Genomic DNA, 24,071 nt, shown 5'->3' on the forward strand with positions numbered 1-24,071 from the left:
TTATGCGGTTACCTTGCATTTGGATGCGGCAAGGATGTTAGAAATTTGTGTATCACTCAGCAGCCGAGACTCATGAGACTGTATTATATTACTTGTTGCAATTCATAACCAAGCTGCTTGCCTGAGGTTCTAGATAAGACCTGAGAAAGCTTCCCTCTTACTTGATGCTTTTCTTGTAGCTAAAACGACCTGGCAGGAAAGACTTCAAGCATGGGACAAACTGTTAAAACTGGAGGACCTCAAAGATTACTTGAGGGCAAAAAATAGCAAGTTTGTCATACCCATTGACTTGAATAAAGTGAAGAAAAACTGTTCGAGGAAAAGGGAGAGGCGGTTAGATCTAAGGCCATCAAGGGCATTTCTCATGGCCAAAAAATGGTGGCAGTACAGGCCAAAGCTGCCATACACATATTTTCTCTCAAAAGTTGAGCGATTGGAGGTATTCATCTGAGTAGTACTGGTCATCTCTTTTGTGTAGGTGATGCACGTGTCTAGATGTTCTCGTCTACTCAGCAAAGGTTAGTGCATGTAGCTTCTGTGATAAGTGTGTGTTTGTATCTCACAGGGGATGCACACCATGGAAATATTTTCTTATAAATAGATCTGTATGGACACGAGGTTTAAGACCTTTTATTTTTATGTGACATCATCATTTTTAGTAACAAATCCTTTCATACTCATGATTTTAGTGTGGATAAATGTGATAAGTCTACCTAAAGCTTCTAAAGTGGTGGCAACTTAGATTGGAAGACTTTGCTCACCCTTTTTTTGTATGTTACCATGTGGTTTGAACAGGTTGAGGCTGCTGTATACACTGAAGATACCAAAAAGCTGTTTGTGAGAATGAGAGAAGGATTTCCAGCCGAGTATACGGTAGAATGTCCTTTTCTCTTCAGTTTGTTATATATATGGTTCTCTTGATTGCATGGTTGTGAGTGGGGTTCCAAATGGATTTTTGAAAGCCCTTTGCTACAATTGGAAAAGGAAATTCATCCAGAGGGAAATGTCTGGCCTGTAAACAGTAGTGGCCTTAGAAGGCCTACTCGAAATCATTGATGAAAATATGTACCTCATAATTATGCAGAGTTTGTTACCAGTAGAAAATATGTCAACAGACATGTTGCAAAGCTTAGGCAAGGACTTATTTGTTCCAGTTTGAGTATCTGCCAATCATGCAGACTTGATATATATTGTTCAATCATGCCAAAGTGATTTAAATTGTTTAGGTGAAGGAATTAACCCAATATGGATGCCTACTTTAAGCCCTGTATCAGGGGGGCAGAAAGAGGGGCAATACAGAGGGCGGAGAGACTTGTGAGATGAGTGACAGCTTTGGGGCACACGGAGGCTGAAGGAGTCGCATCACCATAAGGTGGTTTTTGTAAAGTTCCTGCTGGACACTTGGAACAGTACGAAGACTTCTAGAAAGCTTCTGATGCTTTGAACCGCATCTAACCTTAAGGTATGCGCTTTGAATCAACCGGATTGTTTCCCATCCCTTTGCCAAACCTGCATGCTGCACCTCATCTGACCCCTAGTCCCTTCTCTGGTTTGGACTTTGCAGTGACCCCATCTTTAGTGTGATCCGTAGGAGATCAAGGTGGGGGAGCACTCCGCCTTCACATGTATACTATGAGATCCGAGGTCGCTATCATTGTCTCTTCAGGGACAGTTTCGGACCCTTCTCTAGTTTCTTGCCCTACCCAAATCAGAGACGCGCGGGAACTTTTGCCCATGAGGATGCTCAAGACACGGGGTGAGATCAGGGTGTATAGCCAGACTCCACATAGAGCATGATCACTTAGTTTTTCCAACTGGACAGCACCGACTAGCCCCTCAGGAAGACAGGCAAATTTGAGGACTAGAGTGAGAGCCACGGCAAACTCGCCAACGGGTTGAGGTGCATATAAGACTAGGGGACCTCCCCTCCATGCTCACCAGATCAGAGCCATGGCCGAGGGGAGTGACAATTGCACTTGTTCGTCATAGGGCCATAGCTAGGAGACCGGAAAGGACCACACATACCGACAACTATCATTGTGCTATCACAATTTTATGCCACCACAGTCTCATACTTCGCCAACCCCCTCTTACTCTTGACCTCTCTGCCAGCCTCCCGATCATCATCGGAGTGCTGCCAACCCCATCTTCTGCATGAGCTCAAAGATTTCTCTTTGTGTATTGAGATCTTTTTGATTGTGGCTTTTTTGTATTCGTCATGGGTGTTGATCCTCGCTTAGGGGCTCCACTCTTTTGGCTTATTGTATTTGGTTCTTTCAGTCTCATAGACCCTTTGGTCTTTCTATGACTTTCAATAAACTTTCTTTCTTTCTTGGTGATGGTCCTCTAGCCAACATCATAGGGTTGACATTGTAGGTGTGATTAGGAGGGTAGTGTTTTTAGTTTTAGTTCTGCATTCACAAGAACAGAGCAATGGATGCCACCTGGTGCTCGTTGATCTTTGGATGAGAGGTCAGATGATGGCCATGTTGGGTGGTCAGTTGGGCATTCAATGTTCAGGCTTATGGCTTAACTATGGCAACAAGACCATTTACCATATGGCTTTCTCATAGGATAGGCAAGGGCTTGGACACCCCATGTTTGCACTCCATATATCAACAGAGGAGACACTACAAGGAGTGAATCAGCTCCCAATAAGCTGTGTCACTTTTTTGGTCAAATTTAATGACGTGGGTAACGAAGGTTGGCGTAGAGCAGGTGATACCTCTAGCATGGCACTGCACAGATTTGGACTACTCACCAATATGTTAGAAACATGGTGGAGAGAGAGAGAGAGAGAGAGAGAGAGAGAGAGAGAGAGAGAGAGAGAGAGAAGGTTAGGGTGTGAGGAGTACTCAAATGAAGACATAATGAGAACTTTCATTCATTTCATCAAGTATCTCATGACAAGTGAAGTACAAGTCTTATATCGGCTACTCACTCACACACTAGCACCAAGTGCATATGGGATAAGTCCCATAGTGACACGTGACACTCACACATAACTGGCACACATGAACTAGTACTAGAACTTCTACTACTACACACGAACACATCACATCACCACACTCTTTGGCTATGATATCTCCAACACCCCCCTTCAGAGCAAAGAGTGTGAGACCCAACACGCAAGAGTAGACCAATCCCCTCTCCGCCACAATACTTCAAAGAGCAACTCCAACTATCCAACACCTCCTGTGTGATAGCGACTTGTCAGTCAGCTTGTGACCAGCAAGGGCAAACCATCACTCGTCCCCCCCCCTTACTTTGAACTAGGTTGTCAATATCATCAAACCAAAGTAAAAGACAATACATTCATTTTTGGGGGACAACCCAGGCTAGAGTACCTCTTATTGACTCCAAATACATTCAGTTTAGAGGGACAACTCAAGACTGAGAACCTTTATTGACTCAACATAAACACACATAGCATAGAGGGCCTAGAAAGCCCAATCCTGGTTGTATGAGTCCTCGTCGTCAAGAGAGAGGCTGTGATCCTTTGCGGCAGCTACATGTATCTCCTCAAGGGGCTCTTCAGGTTCAGTTTGTTCTTTAGTAAGGAGATTGGCATGGTGTTCCTTCTTCTTGAAGCAGTGAGCTTCAATGTGTCCTTTCCTCTTGCAAAACTTGCAAATAATGTTCTTGTTGGTCTTCCATTTGGTTGTGGAAGCAAATGCTTGATCACCAGGAGAGGTAAGAGAGGCTTCCTTATTGCGACGGTCCTTCTCAATGAGTAGTGCGACCATATCATCAAACGTGGTAGTGGCAAGGTGAAGGACTTCAAGAGTTTGCTCAAGCGAGAAATTCTATACATACTCTTCATAAGGACAACCATCTTATCTTCGTCATTTGGCTTGAGAGTTGTTGAACAAGAGATTGAAATTGTGCTAGATGATCATTAACTCATCACTCTCTTCCATTTTCAAATCATAAAACTTGAGCTTCAGAAAGACTTTAGAGTTGGTCATTTTATTACCAAACAATGTCTCGAGGCGATCCCAAATCTCCTTAGCTGGTGAAGCCCACATGATGGATAAGAGTGTCGGCCAAGCAAAGACCACTGAGGGCAATGGCCTTAGCATTCTGCTGCTTCCAAATCAGCTTGGTATGCTCTGAAATGCACACAGCTCTTGGAGAATGCTCCGAAATGCAGAGGCTGGCCTCCACGCAGCACTTGCAGGGGCTGGAACAACTCGAAGATGGAGGTTATGGCGCTGGAACTGCTTGGGAGTGGCCGACTATGCTGTATAGACCCAAACAGAGGTAGAAAATAGCTCTTGAACAGTCCGGTTGGAGGCGGCTATGAAGAGGCAGGCTATGGAGAAGCTACGTGGGCACAAAGGAGGGCAAATGAGCTTCAGGACAGAGGCGAAATGAAGCTGGGCTGAGGCGAAAATGAGAAGGGCTGAGGCGGCTGCAGAAAGATAGGCTAGAGCAGAATTAGGGTTAGGTCTAGGATGACGTGTTAGATATGGCAGGGTGAAACCTGCTCTGATACCATGTTAGAAACATGGTGGAGAGAGAGAGAGAGAGAGAAGGTTAGGGTGTGAGGAAATGATACTCAAATGAAGACATAATGAAGGCTTTCATTCATTCATCAAGTATTTTGTGAAAAGTGAAGTACAAGCCTTATATAGGCTACTCACTCACACACTAGCACCAAGTGCATATGGGACAAGTCCCATAGTGACAGTGGCACTCACACATGAACTAGTACTAGAACTCCTAGTACTACACACCTACACATCACATCACATCACCACACTCTTTGGCTATGATATCATTAACACATTAAACTATTGGTGAAGTCCTCCCATTCTAAGATTGTCACATAGGTCCTATTGTATGTGTGTTGATTATAAAGCCCTCAACAAGATGACTGTCAGGAACATGTTTTCGATTCCATGCATAGATCATGTGTTAGATAAATTGGAAGGAGCTACTATTTTGATTTAAAGAGTGGCTTTCATAGATGCTCTCTCAAGAAGACTCAAGTGAATAATGTTACAATAGCCTATCATAGGGACCTTCAGGACATGAAAGAGGACTATCTATAGACTTGGACTTCGGGGATATCATGATGAATATATATTCAGAAAAGGCTAGCTAACTGGCTAGTACTCCCTTATCGATGGGTATATGGGGATAAAAGTTTTGGAGGAGTCACATGCACCTCCTTATGCAAGCCACTGAGGCATTTCCTCAATGACATAAGGCATAGAAAGACCCTTTTTTGGACAGGCATGCTGAAGGATATCACAAGTTTGTTATAGATGGACAAAAGGATCTAGGACTTTTGATGCCGCTTCCGGTACTCCAGTTTCCATGGGAGAGTATAGCCATGGACTTCATCTTTGATCTTTCATGGTCAAAGAATGGATTTGGACCATAATTGACAGATTTAGCAAGCAAGATCACCTTATTTTTGTCAGAAAGACCATCAAAGCAAGGTTGTTTTTGGCATAGGTTTTCAAGCACCATGGGATTTCAAAGTCTATAGTAAGTGACCGACATTTGAGGATGGCCAGCTTGTTCTGGAGAGCACTATTTGATAACAGGGGAACGAAGTTGGATTTCTCACTCACCATAGTTACATGGTCAAAGGGGGATTGCCAATTCCATGGTTCTAGACCTCGCAAAAAGATGAATAGGAAAAGTATCTCCTTGTGTGGAATTAGCCTAAAGTAATACCATTGATAGCTCCACTAGAAAGCCCCATTTGGAGGGGTTTGTGGAACGGTAATTTTGCCGCTTGTTTGGAGGACCAAGGACGAGATTTTTGCAGCTGACTAGTATGTTCGAGACCTCGAAACAGCTTTCTCTTTGGACAGCGGTTGAAAGATCGAGGGAGAAGCACAAGAAAGCTATTGATAAGCATAGCAGGGAAATGAATCCCCAAGAAGGAGATTGGGTCTCTCTCAAGTTCAAGAAAGCACGGCTCATTGTGATGAAGGGCAAAGAAAAGCTGTATCCCAAGCTTTCAATTAGATACTATGGACCTTTCTAAGTCAGAGCCAATCAACGAAGTCACATGTTGACTAGAGTTGCCAGAGCATTGGAGGATTCACAATGCCTTCCATGCGAGTCTTCTAAAGAAGTATTAGAAACTTGAGCCCATGGAAGCAGTTCAAGAAGACCACCAGAGGTGGAACGGATCGAGGATTCACAATGCCTTCCATGTGAGTCTTCTAAAGAAGTATTAGGGACTTGAGCCCATGGAAGCAGTTCAAGAAGACCACCAGAGATGGAACGGATCGAGGAGATCCTCCAACTAGAATAGAGAAGAAAGGGCCTAAATGCAAGTTTACCCGCAGGTACCTTGTATAGTTCAAGAACAACTTGGCACTAGACGCCAAGTGGGTGGATGAAGAGTTTTTCTCAGAGCATCCACACGTTTTGCAATTGTACCAAGAAGCTTTTCAATTGAGAATATTGATTAGAAGCCGAAGGGATGTCACGGAATTGTATTTATCCCAAGAAATAAAGAGAAATCCTTTTATTATTGACTCTGGTCAAAGAAAGTATATTTTAGTCAACTAAAGGAAGTTTCTTTTTCCTTTGCTTTGCATTGGGTAATGTGTATCATGGGGACGACCACAATGGACCTAAGAACTAGAATGCATGCGGGGGAATCCAGAGCTATATCGGTTTGGAATTATTATTTGGAATTGGGAATACCCACTTGAAGCATTCAAAGGAATTAGCTAACCTCTACTGGGTTAAATTGTTGGATATGGTTTTATTAATTGTGGAGGACCTTGGGGAGTGTAAAACGGCCCACGTTTTAAGGGGAAAATTGTGCCAAGGTGGACGACCAGCTTTTAGGAAAGGGCCCACACAGAGGAAGTGCCAAATCTAGCTTTATGGGTGCCTTTTCCTAAAAAGACCAATTCAGCCAGCTTTTCCTGGCTGAAAAGCTTTAGCTTTTAGGGGCAAAGCCAAGAAGCATGGCTGCCCTAGTTTTATAAATAAGTGAGCTTCTAAGCTCCTAGAATCAAAGTTTCATGTATTAGATTCTCGCTCCTCCATGAGCCAGTTGTAAAAATAAAGAACTTCGGGGAGTGGGGGGGCAGCCCTTATATTTGCCCCCTAGTGCTGCATTCTCTCTCTCTCTCTCTCTCTCTCTCTCTCCCCTCCACAGTCTGAAACTGGCCTCAAGGCCAACAAGAGGGCGGTATTAGACAACTAACCAACCAATTCTTTCACACTAACAAAATTCAGCAAATAACTTAAAAACGGATTGGGAGCTACAGTGCTCCAGCTCCAGAACCAAGACATAGATTGGCCCCAAACCCTTGGTGGCCCTTTTGGTATTTTTTATTAATTGTAGAAACCAGCAAATAAGATGCACAATGAAATCAATCTCACTTGCATTCAATGCATTTCCCACTCTGACTAGGCCTCTATGTCCGAAGCAATAATCCTGCTGGGCTCTGCTAACCCAGTGGCCATAGGCATCAAACTCTGTTCAAACACCTTCATATGTCTTGGAGTTGTTGCTAGCAGCCCATGTGGGTTCACGCAACTCCCCTCACTTGCCACAGGTGTCCACTGGCTCGCTCAAATACCCAAGCAATGGATGAATGTATAGCTGATTTGCGCACAACCTCCGAAGCAAGAACTTGAACTGCAAGCATCCACTGTGAATTCCCTTGCTCTCTAAGTCCCTCCAAAAGCAACTCATAGCTGAAGGCAATCACAATGAGGCATGTGAGGACTCTTAACCAGCTCGGAGTTTGAACCAGGCTCATTCAAGAGCTAATGCATACCCATTTGGAATCACACTTTCCATCCCGCCTCACAAGCAGCTGTCCGTACAGCCAAGATTCACTTGGCCATGTATCTGCTTAGATCAGAGAGAAAGAAAAAGCATGTTTACTTTGCCAACATCAAAAGGGGCTTATAATAAGTAAAAGACCACTTGGTGAGAATACTTTTCGTGACAAGAGCTTCAATGAGACCAGCCAGCCCTTCTCTATCAATTCGCAGTTAGAGAGCCCTGTGTGCCCAGCCCAGCGTCAGCCTATACATAGCCGTCCATACACACATCATACACCCAGTCTGTACATAGACTACACTCCTGTAGATGGTACATACAGTCCGTGAGCAGCAGTACGTACATCGAGCGTCAGCAACAGTCTGTACATAGTCGTATGCCTATATGCTCAGTCCCGTACGGACGTACTGCCCTTACATACAGTCCCGTACACACAACTAGTAGACTAGCTTGCCTCCATCCTCTCATAATGATGAGTAGCTTGCGCCTTAGCTCCCGTACCAAAATCCTTCTACCTAGCTCTCAGAGCTCACGCCATCAGTTGTATGGAATCTCCTCCACACCTACGCAACTTCACGTGAAAATCCAGGTGCTTCCAGCTAGCCCTTGTGCCATGCACGTAGCCTTAGCCTTTTTAGTAGGTGCCACGTGGCTCCTACGTTTCATTTGCCCCATGCCCCTCTAGTGGGGCACTTTTTAAGTTCAAACTAATGGCCAACCTAAACTTCTAAGGTCCTTTGGCCCCTCTTGAGCCTTAACCCCACATTTACCCTCGAGGCACAATTCCCTAGGAGGAAATCTTGCACGTCCACACCCCATGGCCTTACCCTTTAGTTTTCCAGGGTCTTGCCCACATGTAAGTTCAAACTCACGCCCTCGTGAGATTCTCCTCTCCTGAAACATGGCAAGCGACCTCGATTGCATGTGGATGTTACTAGGATATGCAATTACGGAAATACATGTGAATATACATTAGAGAAGCATGTACTACAAAATGACATAGCCTATATGACTGTTCAGAGCCTAGGATAGCAATCCATTTACACTGTGAAAACCATCTCATGGTGACTAGTACACTGATCATAGAAGGCTCAAGGCAGATATACTGTCAGCAAGCAGTACCTCGGGTGAACATACAATGTCACCAAGCAACCTCTAGATATATGAGCCTGTCCGTTTAAAAGCAACATAGATACTACCCCTCTCTTGAGCATCAGGCAATACTCCAGATCTATGCTCTGTTGAGCTTGAAGGAGACACAACCGAAGTTGGCTCAAGCTGAAAAGCTTCCAAGTAGAGTTGTAACAAATGAGATGTATCTGCGAGATTATCCTCTTCCAGCCACTTTGCATGCAATGATGAATAGTTCCTAAATTTCACGAAATAGTGACGGGAAACTCTACCCTTGATCTTCCTTTCTTTATGTGCCAAAATCTGCTCTGGAACTAGGATCTCATCTAGCTCCTCAATCTCTGGTTGCATCTCAAAAGGCATATCCTCTGGCACATCCCCCTTGAAAGGCTTTAGGAGACTCACATGGAAGGCATTGTGAATCCTCCAATGCTCTGGTAGCTTCAGCCTATAATCTACATCGCTGATCTTTTCTGAAATTTGAAAAGGCCTATAGTATCTCATACTGAGCTTTGGGAACAACTGATCTTTGCCCCACTTCTTTTCAGCCTTACCTTTTCAAAACGCAAACGAACACAATCACCTTCTTGAAGTACTAGCTTACGGCGGTAATGATCACCTACCTTATTTTGCTTTGCATAAGTCTTATGGATAGCTTGCTTCACCTTCTGATATGCCACATCCATGCTCTCAACATACTTATCAGCCTCAAAAATCTTATCCTTAGTATGCAAGAAAGGCGGGACTTTCCTCCCTCCTCCCACTATTCAAATGGAGCTTTCTTGGTGGAAGTATGCACAGTATTGTTGTAAGCAAACTCCACTAAGGGCAAATACTGCTGTTATGCTCAGACACATAACATTTCAGCAAATCAAGTATAGTGGAATTGGCCTCTCGGACTGCCCATCTGTATGAGGATGAAAAGAAGATGAAAAATTCAACGTAGTGCCCATATTCTCAAGCTCATGATATACTGAGGCATCCCATGATATTTGAAAATGTTTTGCATGAACAATCTTGCCATGTGATCTGCTGTAATTTTCTTCCTCACTGGAATGAAATGTGCCTGCTTGTTGAACCGGCATATAATAGTTCAAAGGCCATCATTCCCTGTAGGTGTCCTAGGAAGATTAAATATGAAATCCATGGCAATGCTCTCCCAGGGTCTATTTGGGATTGGCAAAGGCTGCAACAATCCAGGTGTCTTCAGCTGGTCGAACTTGACCTTTTGGCAGATGATGCATGTTTTGGACAAAGGCATCCACATCGCGCCTCAAAGATGGCCAATAGAAAAAGTGTTTCACTGCCTTCACCATGGCATCAATGCCTCTATGCCCTGCATACAGTGTTGCATGGCTTTCTATCATAACCTTTGACCTCAATTGCTTTGTGACATAAAGGCGACCATGTTAGAATTATAGATATAATTCAGCAGTGACCAATGTAATTTAATAAGCTAGTTAGGGGCACTTTTCCCTCTTTAAGAGGTTTTTCCCCCTAACCGCAGTTAGTTCACTAACTATGGTTAGTGACTACTAAGGTTTTGTCACTAGGACAAAACCTTCTCTCTCACTCATTGAGTTGTACTCTTCACACTCTTCCATTGCAACTCAGCTTTCAGCTTTCAGCTTTCAGCTCTCCAGCTCTCACTCTCTCTTGCTCTCTCTCACTCTCCATTCTCTCACATTTGGTATCAGAGCATTTGATCCAGCTTCCTACTTCTTCCCCGTTCAACTCCAGCTACAACCCACGCTCCTGCTGCTACACCTCGCCCGTACAGTCCGTACGACTGTACGGAATCCGTACTTTACCTATCGTACCGTACCTGCCGTATAGATATGCACGTATAGATATGCAATGCACAGTTGTCGTATATCGCGTCCGTACAAGTGCCGTGGTCGTCGTACATTGCGTCCGTACAGTCGGCCGTCAGACTGTACGGTTTGCCGTACAGTTCCGTACCTGCACGTACAGCTCGCTGCTACCAGTCGTACAGCTCGCTACCACCAGAGCACGTACCTTCTCCGTACTGTCATCCGTACTTCCGTACCGTACTTCTGTACTGGTCCTGCTTCCGTACAATAGGTAGTCCTCTGATTCCGTACAGGAGAAACTCGCAGGTGATCTTTGGCAGGCACATTTTGCAGATAGCCATTGTTTGGCTCAGTTTTTTGGGAGTACATTTGGGGCATTTTGTTTGTTGCAGACAGTGCAATCATTTTGTAGTTTCGGAGCTACACTTGGAGCAAACATTGCAGATTTGGTCTGAAATTTGGGGCTTTCTGCTGAAATTCCAAAATTTGGGGCTTTCTGTACTTCTGCCCCTTTCTGGTTGCAATTTCAAGCTCGAAATTTGGGGCTTTCAGTTCTGCTGTACAATTTCTTGAAGAAATTTGGGGATTTTGTAATTACACTGCAATCTCGCAGTGAAATTGGGGGCTTTTGCAGACAGAGCGCAATTTTTGCAACATTTGGGGCTTTTGATCTATTTGCCCCTTTCCGGTTGCAATTTCAGGCCTATTTTGGGGCTTTTGTGTTGGGAGAGAAATTTCTGGAGTTTTCAGTTCATACTGCCTTTCTTGGAGTGTTTTGCAGCACTTTTGGCAGATTCTGGAGAGTTTTTGATGCTTGGACAGATTTCTGACAGTGCAAGTACAGAAATCTGAGTTGCATTTACAGCCGGTGCTTGGCTGTGTTTTTTGGGAGTTGTGCATTTCATTCCCAGTAAGGGAATTCAGTTTTGTATCTGCTTAAATCTCTTTCTCAGATATGGCCCATCAAAATCAGAATGACTTCCAGTTCGGTGGTCTTTCACAGGAAGACAAGTTGGATGGTACCAACTACTCCCTCTGGAGTTTTATGGTATGCAATATTCTGATTTCTCGCAATTTATGGGATTATGTCAATGGGGGTGAGATCCGACCAGCAGATATTGCACCTGCTACCCCTCCCTAGCAAGGAGGTGGAAGAGGTCGTGCACAGGGTGCAGCTGCAGAACAAGTTGTTGGTGCAGCTATAGCCACTACTCCAGATCATAAGAGATGGGATTCAGGAGATGCCTTAGCTTTGTCATGTATCTCTCTTTCAGTGAAAATATTTATCATTCCGCATATCCGGTCGTGTAAGACCTCCAAGGCAGCGTGGGATATTTTAGAAAGCATGTATGCAGCCCGGAATGATGCAAGGGTATCCTTCTTGAAAAGAGTTTTAAGTAATACACATATGGAAGAGGGTGACTCCATGTCAGTCCACCTCACAAAGCTACAGGATCTCAGAGAGCAATTGTTAAACATAGATGAAATTATTCCTAATTCAGAGATGATTACAACCACTCTGAATTCTCTTCCTGAGTCTTATCTCAGCTTTCATACCTCGCTGAACTTATCGTTGAGGGGGGGTGCAAATCCTCTCACTTTTCATGAGTTGATAGGACTTCTGCTTCAGGAAGAGCAGACCAGGAAAAACTTGGCTTCACGTGCAGGTGAACAAGCCATGCTCTCAAAGTTTAAATAAAAAACAAAGGGACAGGCAAAGACATCAGTAAATTAGCCTTCCAGTGGGTCAGGACAGCCTTCACAAAAGGCTAAAAATGATGCAAGTAAGCTCAAAAAGAAGGGTTTTTGTCACTACTGCAAAAAGCCAGGTGATCACATAGCAGAATGCAGGAAAAGGCTTGCAAAAGAGAAGAAAAACAGCTCCGGTATGGCTGTTTCAGATTCAGCTCTTCATGCATCTGACAGTGGGGATGCTGCAGCCAACTTTGTTGGACAAGATTATGCCTTTTTATCTTGCATTTCAGATTCTAGGCTGGCTGTTCCAGATGCTCGGGATAGTACAGCCACTTGTAATGATGATACTTATGCATTTTTGACTTGCAGTTATGACTCTTCTACGGATGCATCTGCTTTCAGTGTCAATGAAACACTGAACACTTGGTATTTTGACAGCGGTGCATCCAAGCACATCACTTCTAGGAAGTGTCTTTTTACTTCCTTGCATCCACCTCCCGTTGGTAAGAAAGTCACTTGTGCCAACAACTCATCATATTCAGTACGTGGCATAGGAGATGTTGAGCTCACTGCCATTGATGGCTCAATTTTCAGCCTTTCAGATGTCTTATATGTGCCTGGTATAACCAAAAATCTTCTTCCAGTGTCCACTCTTAACAGAGCTGGATTTCAGGTCATCTTTGAGGATGACAAATGTGCTGTCCGAGACAGGGAAGATGACTATGCCTTAAGATTATCTAGTACTCTGCTGCGTGGGCTTTTTCAGCTTGATCTTTTTGAGAAAAGAGCAGACCCTGCTCTTGCAGTTTCTACCCCTACAGGTGCCATGCAGAATGCAGAATTATGGCATGCCCGATATGGCCACATGCATTACAACAGCTTGATGACACTTCAGAAGTATTCCATGGTTGATGCATTGCCACCTCTTGAGATACCTCCTCCACATGCCTGTGAAGGGTGCATTTTAGGCAAGATGCATAGATTCCCATTCAAGAAGGATGGTTCAGTTAAAGCTGTCCGCAAATTACAGCTTATACACAGTGATGTCTGTGGTCCCATGAGGACTCCATCGTTGGGTGGTCATCTCTACTTCGTTACATTTATTGATGATTACTCCAATTTCACTTGGGTTTTTGGGCTGAAACGCAAATCAAAAGTGTTCACGGTGTTTAAACACTTGTCAGCCATGGTTGAAAATGAAACCGGACTCAAGATACAGACATTGCGCACAGATAGAGGTGGGGAATACTTGTCTGCAGAATTTGATGCTTTTCTGAAAGGCAAGGGTATTATGCATCAATTCACAGTTAGGCTGACCCCTCAGCAAAATGGCAAAGCTGAGAGGAAAAATAGAACTCTCATGGAGATGGACAGATGTATGCTGAAAAGCAAACACATGCCTCACAAATTCTGGCTTGAGGGCTTGATGTGTGCCAATTACATTTTGAATCAGGCTCCCACTAAGGCTTTAAAAACAAAAACTCCTTATGAGGTCTGGAATGATAGAAAGCCTTCAGTGGATGACTTCCGAGTCTTTGGATGCCTTGCTTATGCTCATGTGCCAGTTGAATTTAGGCACAGGTTGTCAGATAAAGCCATTAAGTGCATATTTGTTGGGTACAGTGCAGAAAGCAAGGGGTACCGTCGATACAATCCTGCTACACGCAAGATCATGGTCAGTAGAGATGTGATATTTGCTGAAAATTCAGCTCACACTCAGGCTGAATTTCAAATGCCTTCTTCTTCAGAGGATGTCTTTGAGGGGTTGCTACCCATTGCCTTGGGTTCCCCTGCTGATATTTCTAATGCAAATCAGAATTTACAGCCACCTCCAGATGCTTTTGTTCCGCCACAGGATGTCTTGCCCCCTCCACAGGCAGTGGAACAGGTGGTGCAGCAAGAAATTGCAGACATACATGCAGCAAAAACAGTCCCAAACTGGCTGTTACAGACTCTCAGGGAGAGTAAAATAGATGCTTCGTTACCTGGCAGGACTCGTAGTGCAGCAAGGCACATGGAAGGTGCTAATTCAGCGGAATCAGCATATGCAGGTACTCTTCTTGATGAGGAGGAACCTGCCACATTCGAAGAGGCAAAGGACAATGTGCATTGGATGAATGCCATGCACGATGAGTTGCAGTCCATTGAAAAAAATCAGACTTGGGATGTTGTAGACTTGCCACCGGGTAAACATGCCATTGGCACACGATGGGTTTTCAAGGTCAAACGGAAGCCAGATGGCTCCATTGACAGATATAAGGCAAGGCTGGTTGCTAAAGGCTATGCTCAGAAAAAGGGCATAGATTATGAGGAGACATTCGCTCCTACATCCCGGATGACCACCATCCGATCAGTTATTGCAATGGCTGCACATTTTGAGTGGAATGTTCATCAGTTGGACATAAAAACAGCCTTCTTAAATGGGGACTTGCTGGAAGAGGTGTATGTCAAACAACCTCCAGGCTTTGAAATTACAGCAAATGCACTTCAAGTATGCAAGCTCAACAAAGCTTTATATGGGCTAAAACAGGCCCCTCGTGCATGGTATGCCAAGATCCATGCCTTTTTGACCAGCAAGGGGCTGCACAATAGTCCTACTGAGAGCACCCTCTACATCAAGATGGATGGGGGGGAAATTTTAGTCATCCTTCTTTATGTCGATGACTTACTGCTCACAAGGTCCAATGAAGACAAAATTGCAGCATTGAACAGAAATGAAGAAAGAGAGCCATCCTCACACACTCCAAACAGGAAAGAAGAGAGGGAGAGATGAGATAACTGCAAGTGATCTCAGGAAAAACCCCCCTATGGTGTGGAAAACCTCTGCTATAGATGGCACAAGCTGCTCCACACTGAGATAACAAGCACTGAGGGAAGGGGGCCTATATATAGCCTCTCCCCAATCGGTTGTAGTAGACTGGCCGACCCCTTGCTCTAGGGCCGACTCCTGCCCCTAAGTGGGCTGATCTCCTCTGCCCTACAAAGGGGCTGCCACGCACCCTTATAAGGGATGTAGCCCTTGCCATCAGATCCGACTGGACTGCTCCCCCCTGGACTGCTCCCCCCTCGTGCCCTTGAGATGGGCTGCAAGGGGCTCATATGAGGGGCAAACCTCCTGCAAACACCCCTAACTAGCAGGCTCTAGGGAGCCGACCCTTGCCATACATGATGCCCCCCCACATGGGCTGCACACAGCCATAAAAGGGGCTGCTCCAGTGCCTGAAACAGGCCGACCCATGGTAGACAGGTGGCCGACCAGCAGGTCGGCCCATCTCTGCACATACCTGGGCCCATAGGGCTGGGGCTGCTGCATGACAAGTGGTCTGCGCAGGCCCTCCAGAGGACCTGCCTCCTGCATCACCATCTAGGCCCCCATGTGGGAACACGCGGGTCAAGAAGATCCTCTAGGTGGGCAGATCTACACCCTACCCTACTCTACCCTCACGGGGGCGGGCACACCCACAGCAAGGCCCTCTCTCTGTACCCTAACCTGCCCTCTCTCTGGGCGGGCACACCCACAAGCAAGGCCCTCTCTCTCTATAGTGATATCAGGAGATGTTGAGTTCCAACAAGGGAAGCTTTCACAACTACAGTGGAATGTGTCTGGATGAAATATTTGTTAGCAAATTTACATGCATCATTGGAAGAGCCTAGGCCCTACTCCAATTCTCACTAAGAGTAAGAGTGGTATTGTAGTGTTCAGAATCTTGTGTTTCATGCACGTACAAAATACATTGACATACATTATCACATGTCAAAAAGCCGCTACATGTAGGGGAGATCAGCTTGGCCTTTTTCCCTACACATCACCAAAGGCTTTACCTCTTAAAAAGTTTGGACTAGTTTCTGGCACCCACCATAGGCAATAAGAGGGGACCTGGAAGCACCCTCAAGGTTCCAAGATTCTTCTTCAGTACCTCATGGACAGCTGTCTCTTTGTATTGTTTTCAAAGGATTCAACAGGTTGGAAAGAAAAAGATCACCTGCAGAGAGAATATCAAAGAACTTGAGAGCGCTGTCCAAAATAACGGCTCAAACCATGTACAGAGTGCTGCTGTTTGCTTCTCCTGTGTACCCTATCCTTTAAATTAGGCCTCAAGCAGGAGCTTGCTGGCCGCTTACTTGGCGAACTTCCAGCCTTAGATGGGTCGTGTACCAAAACCTCTGCAATTCACTTGTCTGACCTATCCTACCTGAATGGGTAGCCGATTGGCTACGATGCATCACCCGATGTGGTACTCATCTTGTCGCCTCCATATGGACTTCTTGTAGGCCCTAGCTGGGCCTCATAATACCTGCACCAAAATTATGCCCCAGGTGGTGGACTCTCCCCAATTTTAGTGTGTGCCTCTTTCTGCCTCCTTGTGGGGGCCTTACAAAGGTGGGGCTCGACGGACTAACCTAGAGTAAACAGAGAAATGTTCTATTCCATATAAAACATGTCCTAGGTGGGGATAACTCTCCCCAATTTTAGTGTGTGTCTCTTTCTGACTTCTCGTGGGGTCCTTACAAAGGTGGGGCATTGACAGAATAACTAGAGCACAACAGAGAAATGTTTGATTCCATATAAAACATGCCTTGAAGACAGCTAAACTCACATTTGTGTTCAGAGACTTGTTATTGTTCTCCAAATTATTCTTTCAATCTGATTTACACAGGGGTACTCACCTTTTCCTTAATCAAGCTGGTGTGTTTAAGCTGTGTACTTTAAGAAGTTGACGCGTGCCGGAATTTGTTTGTATCATGTTGCAGGTTGACATACCAGTCGATCCTTACTTGTATGATCTGTTGAAAGGCTCCAAAGTTGAAATGGATTTAATGCCAAGGAGTGATTGGTACTACTATCTAAGGGCACTTGTAGTCTTAGCTCCAAGTTTGCTCATAATTTTGTATATTCGATATTTCACGCTACGCTCCTTGGAGAAATCGTCTGAGAAAATTATTGATCTCCTACAGATGGATCGAAGGCATTTGATTTTGGTGACATTCCTTACTGAACTTGAAGTTTTCTGCTTGTTTGCATTGGATCTTGCTGATGTAGGCTGAAATTCGTTTTGCTTCCTTGTGATTTAGCCTGTCTAGACCTTTTGCAAGCTTAGTGTATCCAAGTCTGTGTCTCTGTGCTTTTGATAACCTTTTGATAGGCTTGGTTGTAGCCTGAAGATGCAGCTCAAAAAGCAAAATCAGAATATAAAGATGTGGTGATAGGAGAAAATGTTTGGCAAGTCTTGGAAGAAATCATGGCATATATGCGAGAACCAATGCGATATTACAGCAAGGGGTTGAAGCTTCCAAGAGTAATTGCAAGGATCCCTGTCTATATTTGTGTGCCAGATTCTCTGTTTATGCTTTCTACAGTTCCACATTTCCTGTAATGTTCCATTTTTGCATCAGAAATTCGCCAATCTTCATGAATATAAGTGTAGCTTTGCTCACTAGCTATTCTTCTCGTTTAGTAGCCTTATTTTCATGAAGGTTTATATATTTGTCTCTGCAAATTAATTTATTGAGAATAAGAAATTTCACAGTAGATCAGGCAAAGGAAGAAGATTTTTGCTTCAATTTCACACATTCTTGCTTAAATTCTGGTCTGCCATGTAGGTGCGGTGAGTTTGGGAGCAAGCACAAGAGTCGAGGCTGAAAAGCTGTCACGTCAACTAGAATAGAGAAACGAAAGCCGTTGGATGTCTCATTTACTTATGCCACACCAGACCTGACTTACAGTATGCAGTATCCCAGCTCAGCAGGTTCATGCACATGCCTAGTTCACAGCATTCGCAAGGTGTGAAGAGAGTCTTCAGATATCTCAGAGGCACTCAGGATTTAGCCCTCTTCTATGGTGATCAGGGTTCACTTACCATGCATGCTTACACGGATAGTGACTGGGCAGGTTGTTCCGACACCAGAGTGTCACATACCGGCAACTGTTTTTGGCTTGCAGTTCATGTATCTCTTGGCTCAGCAAGAAGCAACCAATAGTTGCCCCATCCAGATGTGAGGCTGAGTACAGGGCAGCCTTCACCGCTACAGTAGAGTGTGTCTGGCTTCAACAGTTGCTTACGCGGATCCTGGTATTCGACAGACATCCTCCACTATGGTCTACACTGACAGCCAGAAAGAAAAGAAAGAAAGAAAGGCTATTATCGTCCACTGGAGACCAAAAGGTCTATGGGACAGCAAGAAACCCTCTAGTACATCTGCTTTAGGGAGGGCACATGGCAACTCCCAAGGAGTGCAAAAAGCAACCCCAAATATTTAGAGTACCTACATGATATTCTGGAAGAGTAAACAGCCATACATCAGTTTAAGACTGAGAGTCTTTTGGTTTTGATTTAAACTCTCTGATTAGTGCTACCCCTTTACGATAAACTGCCCATTTTCCATCCTTTCTGGCAGCCCTGACTTTAGCTAATTCAGTTGCCTTAATCTTGAGTTGAGTTTGTGTAAGCTCCTGTGCTATCCATACTTTGGTGCCCTTCAGCTTGTAAGATTGTCGAAGGAGCTTGATCCGCATATCTTTTGACTTCAGTGTAAGGATTGCATGACCTCTTTAGTGCAAAATAGAAGCTGGCCTGGAGTCGTCATCATCCTGCTCATCATCATTCACCCATTCGATGTTGGGCAAACTTGATTTGATCTTTATCAATATTTCACTATATGTATCCTCCTCTTTGTACCAATCTTTTGGGAGCCCCCCTATTCTAATCTTCAGCGCATTATCACATCTAGCTTCGTGTTCTTCAATCTCTGCTTGGATATCAGACTTACTTGCTTTGTTGTTCACTTCCACAAACACTTCCTTCCTAGCAGTTTGTACTTCAGTGTGAACAAGATCTTTGACTGTAGAGACTAGCTGCGGGGTAGGGGGGGAATCCTTACAAGATTTTACAGCCTCATCAATTACTGCCTGCTTACAAGGCCCTTCCAAGATGTGAAATCGGCCTTTACTTCTGCCAACTCCAATCGTAGCTCTCTCACTGCCTGTTGCAAATAAAAAATCTGATCCTGTTGTCTGAGGAATGGGCCGTTTTGAGCATAGTTGCCAGGAGTTTATGAAACGGGAGGTTTCAAACGGGTTTCGAAAAATGAATGAAACGGGTTTCATTCAGAATGTGAAAATATGTGCATTCATACCTAGGGTATGCACCATGCCATATACAAAAATGTGCAAATAAAGATTGTAAGTGACTCCATAGTGCATACATGATACAAAAAACATACATATCAAGTATAAGCACCATACATACTGAATCCTGATGATACAAAAAGCTAGTCATCAATGATCATACATTATACATATTAGAGTACTCAATGATCATCTTCACACATACATACTGAATGATCATACATATTGATAATTGAATCTTGATCGTACTGATCACACATACTGAATACTGATAATAATAAAAACTAGAGTCATCAATGAACCTCCCAAGACCTCCATGGTGATGGACCATGAAGGTAAAAAGGTCAAACTATAACTGGAATTCAAAGTACTGTCTATCAATAATAAGTGACAAAGTCACAAATCAAAAGTCAAGCCTCATCATCAATGTCAGCATCTTCCTCCTCAACCGAATCCATCCTCATCAGCCTCCTCCTCACTGCTACTGGAACTCCCAGAAGACTCATAAAAAGCATCCTCATGAGATGCAGGTGCAATTGAAGTATTGGCACCAGCTGCTTGGGAGGATCGGGTGTGGTGAGATGAAGTTGTGATCTCCTCGTACAACATGGCGTAGATATCCCCCTCCTCAGGTGGAATCACCGGCATCTCCTTGCACTTTGTGATGTCGATTTTGTAGGGATTCACCTGCCGAGGCTCAATGGGGTAGTTCGTTTGCTCGAGCAATCGTAGATTGCAGTGGCAAAAGACAAACCTCTCCAATTGCACAGTGGACAATTTGTTCCTCTTCTTGGTATGGAGTAAGGCCCATGTACTCCAGTTTCTCTCACAAGGTCCAGAGCTAGAGTCTTGTGAGAGAACTCGCATCGCTATGCGTCTCTGAAACAAAACAAGGGACATTCTCAAACTTTACAGTTTAGTGGCAGCTTCCAATTGCTGAGCTATACCCACATGTTTTCAAGTAATAAGAAAGTATTGCCTCTAGGGTTAAGTATTACCAAGTGGGGTGCCTCAATGCCATATTTTTCCCACCAAGAAACTGCTACTAGCTGAGTCTCCTCTCTCTGTGCATTGCGTGATCCAAAAACACTGCTTTGGTTGCGGAAAAGAAGACGCTCATCCTCTATCTTCAAAAGCAGATCATCATCATCTCCCACGATCTTGCTCATATAAGCTGACCACCCATCCTCTAATTTTCTATTGAGATATTGCTGCTCATTCCTCCATAGAGGATGAAGGATATGAGCAAGAGTATGGATTGGTCTATTTAACCAATCCCAATGCGTGTTCCAAATCTCCTTAAGGTCTTCAATCCTTCATAAGAAATTATGAATCAAAAGCAACCAATAATGTTTAGAAAAAATGAAAACATAGATTAAAAGGAATTCTAAGCATGCCACTTTGCTAATTGGAAAAATGCTAAACTTCAAAGGATGACTCATGAGTACGGGATACCTGTCTGCAGATAGGTGAGTACACGCATCAAGGGCTTCCCCCACGTTGTCCATGAACTCATAGAGAAGCCCAATGGTGCTCCCCTCCATATCTGTCAATCGGAGAACGCTGTACATGGGGTTCATTGTCTTCACTAGAGCTGCAGCCTCCTCCCACCATGCACGCAGCAAGCCATGCCGCACTTCCAACATTATGAACATATAAGCAAACCGTGTCTTTGAGGGCTTTAAAAGGTCGAGGTCACTATTTTCCCTGAACATGCTCAAGACCTTGGGTCTTTTGGTTATAAAATTTACCATGCTCAAAGCTTTAGAAAATATATGAGAAACCCAAGGCAACTTTGCCATGTCCTCAATGGCAAGATCCAAACTATGAGAAGCACATGGTGTCCAAACAATAGTGGGAAACTCATCCTCAAGCATCCTTCCCATGGACGCACAATTGGAGCCATTATCTATGATCACCTGCACCACATTTGCTACACCAATCTCAAGAATAGCTGTGTGCAAATGAGACCATATATATGCACCTGTCACCAGTGTCCCTGAAGCTGATGCATCTATAGCACGAAGGAACATAGTTCCTTTGCAAGAGGAAACTAGAATGTTGTAGACATTTCTTTTCCTCACATCTGACCAGCCATCACATAGCAAGGTGCAACCATACTTCTGCCATGTTCCCTTCAGAGGCTCTAGCTCTCTCATCAATGCTTCTTTCTCATGCCGAAGCTCTTTTGTACGCAATGTCTCATAGCTTGGACCCTCCCACTCACACCCAATACGCGAGATAGCTGCACATGATGTTCTAAATTGGAGTGAAACAGGGGTGCCATGTATCCTTGTCCACTTTGGACTATACTTGAATGAGCACAACCTATTTAGTGGACACTTTGAGCGAGCTGGGATCGACATTGGCACAAACTCACTTGCTTTATACAGATGATACCATCCTCAAAACACAATCGAAATTGGCATCCCCATAGGCATTTGTGAGTGCCGGGTTACGAAATTCAACTTGGGTACAGCCAAGGTTAGGATCTTTAGTACGCCATATGGAGTGTCTATTGATCACCTACCTCCATGTCAATATTCCCTAGATGTTCCCCTCTTAAGAGGGCCATAGCACAAGATTCATAAGCTCAGTAGGGAAGACTTACGACAAGTATACAGCCATAAGACATGGGTATCCCACCACACTCACATGTCACAAACATGGCCTTCTTTTGAGAGCATTTTCTCAGCAACATAGGTAGGTTTTCATGCATGGATATCTAGGGCGAATTCAATGGATGGATGTAGAATGTTTATTTGTGCTGCTCTAAGCTATAGAGCCTTAGTTATAGAGTGTTATTGTGTGATGAACCAGTAGGCTACCTACATGGGATTATCCCATATACCATATGTATTTATACGTTGGGCTGCCATGCGTCATGATGCTGATGAAGACAAAAGTGTCACGTCATCTACATATAGCAATATCCGGATCAGCGTGCCAACTAGAGAGCATCCATCCACCCCAGTGTCTACATAACTATCTCAAGTCTGAAACACCAAAAAGGGCATGTCTAAGAGCTGCAATGCAAATGGAGCTGATATATTTTCGCCTGAGGTGAAAATGATCATAACAAGGGTAATTTTTCCTTGTAGTGAGGGTTCCATACCAATTGTATAGAGTTGAAAAATTTCCCCTCTAAAATAAAACGTCTTAGGATGGGTGGCACTTGGAAAAAGTCTATTTGACTCCTACAACTACTGTGCAAATATCTGTATAGATTAGGAAAACCTCACCAAGTCACTATGCCAAAAAGATCGACCTTCAAATCATCAAAACACAACAGTCTCAAGCTAGACAACCACACAACCATAGCCCATAAAATCCTTGATCCAATACTCTAGCCTCTATTAGAGGATTTCATCTTGGAATCAAAGATAGTTCTCTACAAAACTTGCAACCTTTGGCTTATAGCCCACCTGCTCAGATGAAGATACTGTAATCGACAGTTAATTCTAAGCCACATCCACTAATCTTATTAGTGGCTATGGCCAGACCTTGCACTCACAAAAGGGCCTTTCTTTTTATCAATATTTAGGCTTATGCTCCAACTTTAATGATCTGTCCAATGATCCCTTCACCCATAGCACTTCATTAAGCACCCAAAAGTTATGTGTATACATCATGCATCAATAAACCATCAGCCACACTATGTATCAAACATAAACCAAAGTACACAAGATAAGGGACATCCAAACATGATTTTGAACATTGACGCCCTGTCGAACAATTTGAATCTTGTACCCCAAACAAAATGTCTAGCCGTGCACCAAACACCATGGAGCCAATGCCCAAACACGTATTCAAATCATAAGCCTTCCACAAGTATATAGTAAATTTATCAATTTCAAGTGGGATCTCTCTAGCAAAAAATTTCTTGCCAACTCATTTTGCAACAACTTTTTTCCCCCAATGAAATGTGCAACAATTATAATAATGGCATGGAGGCCATCTTCTCCCGGTTGTAGTGATGCCCTATGGGCCCTGATATGTGCCTTGTAGGCATAGTTATAGGCACTTTAGTGTTTTAGTGTCTTTTATGCCACATAGGACATTTAGTCCTATGTGACACCTAGGACACTAAGTCCTAGGGTCTATCTTCATGTACCTTGTACTTTCATTTCTCTATTCTAGTTCACGTGACAGCTTTTCATCCTCGACTCTTGTGCTTGCTCCCACACTCACCGCACCTACAGTGGTATCAGAGCTCCCAGGACCTGCTCCCCTACCCCTGGATGTGCATTTCTCCAAGCTATCGACAGCTTGATTTGCCAGTTATCCGTACAGTCCGTACGACCGTACAAGTACCGTATAGGTCACGTGCCATGCCATACATCTTCACTCCTTGCTGCTTTGCCCATTGCACCTACTGCGTATAACAGCACCTACGTTGTACAATGGTCTGTGCACCGTACATGCCCGTACAACCGTGCCTGCATCGTAAACTGCTCCATACAAGGTACATGCACCGTACGTATTCCGTACAAGCATACTTGCATCGTACAGGTTTATATGCTCCGTA

At 44.1% G+C, this 24,071-nt stretch overlaps 2 protein-coding genes across 5 annotated transcripts in view; one reads left to right on the forward strand and one right to left on the reverse strand.

Annotated features, from left to right (window-relative positions):
* The window catches only part of FTSH12 (FTSH protease 12), a 127,914-nt gene that overhangs the window by 40,734 nt on the left and 63,109 nt on the right, over positions 1-24,071 (forward strand). For all 4 annotated transcript variants that reach the window (XR_015543424.1, XR_015543425.1, XM_087396384.1 and 1 more), the window contains exons 4-7: positions 180-439; positions 796-873; positions 17,170-17,397; positions 17,574-17,714. Coding sequence is in view for 2 of the 4 variants with exons in the window: in XM_087396384.1 (XP_087252510.1) it covers positions 180-439; positions 796-873; positions 17,170-17,397; positions 17,574-17,714 (707 nt within the window). In the remaining 2 variants the exon portion in view is untranslated. The remainder of the gene's footprint in view (positions 1-179; positions 440-795; positions 874-17,169; positions 17,398-17,573; positions 17,715-24,071) is intronic.
* Positions 19,988-21,087, reverse strand: LOC147885383 (uncharacterized). The gene is made up of 3 exons (XM_087396969.1): positions 20,999-21,087; positions 20,542-20,857; positions 19,988-20,422 (listed from the first exon to the last, which is right to left on the reverse strand). Exons 1-3 carry the CDS (start codon positions 21,085-21,087, stop codon positions 19,988-19,990), a joined length of 840 nt encoding a protein of 279 aa, XP_087253095.1.

The sequence above is a fragment of the Dipteris shenzhenensis genome, chromosome 25, assembly GCF_047967505.1.
Source record: "Dipteris shenzhenensis isolate YYH24624 ecotype China chromosome 25, Dip_SZ_1.0, whole genome shotgun sequence".
NCBI lineage: Eukaryota > Viridiplantae > Streptophyta > Polypodiopsida > Gleicheniales > Dipteridaceae > Dipteris > Dipteris shenzhenensis.

Coding starts and splice junctions, on each gene's coding strand:
- LOC147885383 (XM_087396969.1), bottom strand. CDS start 21,087: ATGGAGGGGAGCACCATTGGGCTTCTCTATGAGTTCATGGACAACGTG. Junction 20,858..20,998: donor ACTCACCTATCTGCAGACAG/GTATCCCGTACT, acceptor TTTCTTATGAAG/GATTGAAGACCTTAAGGAGA. Junction 20,423..20,541: donor GCATTGAGGCACCCCACTTG/GTAATACTTAAC, acceptor GTTTTGTTTCAG/AGACGCATAGCGATGCGAGT.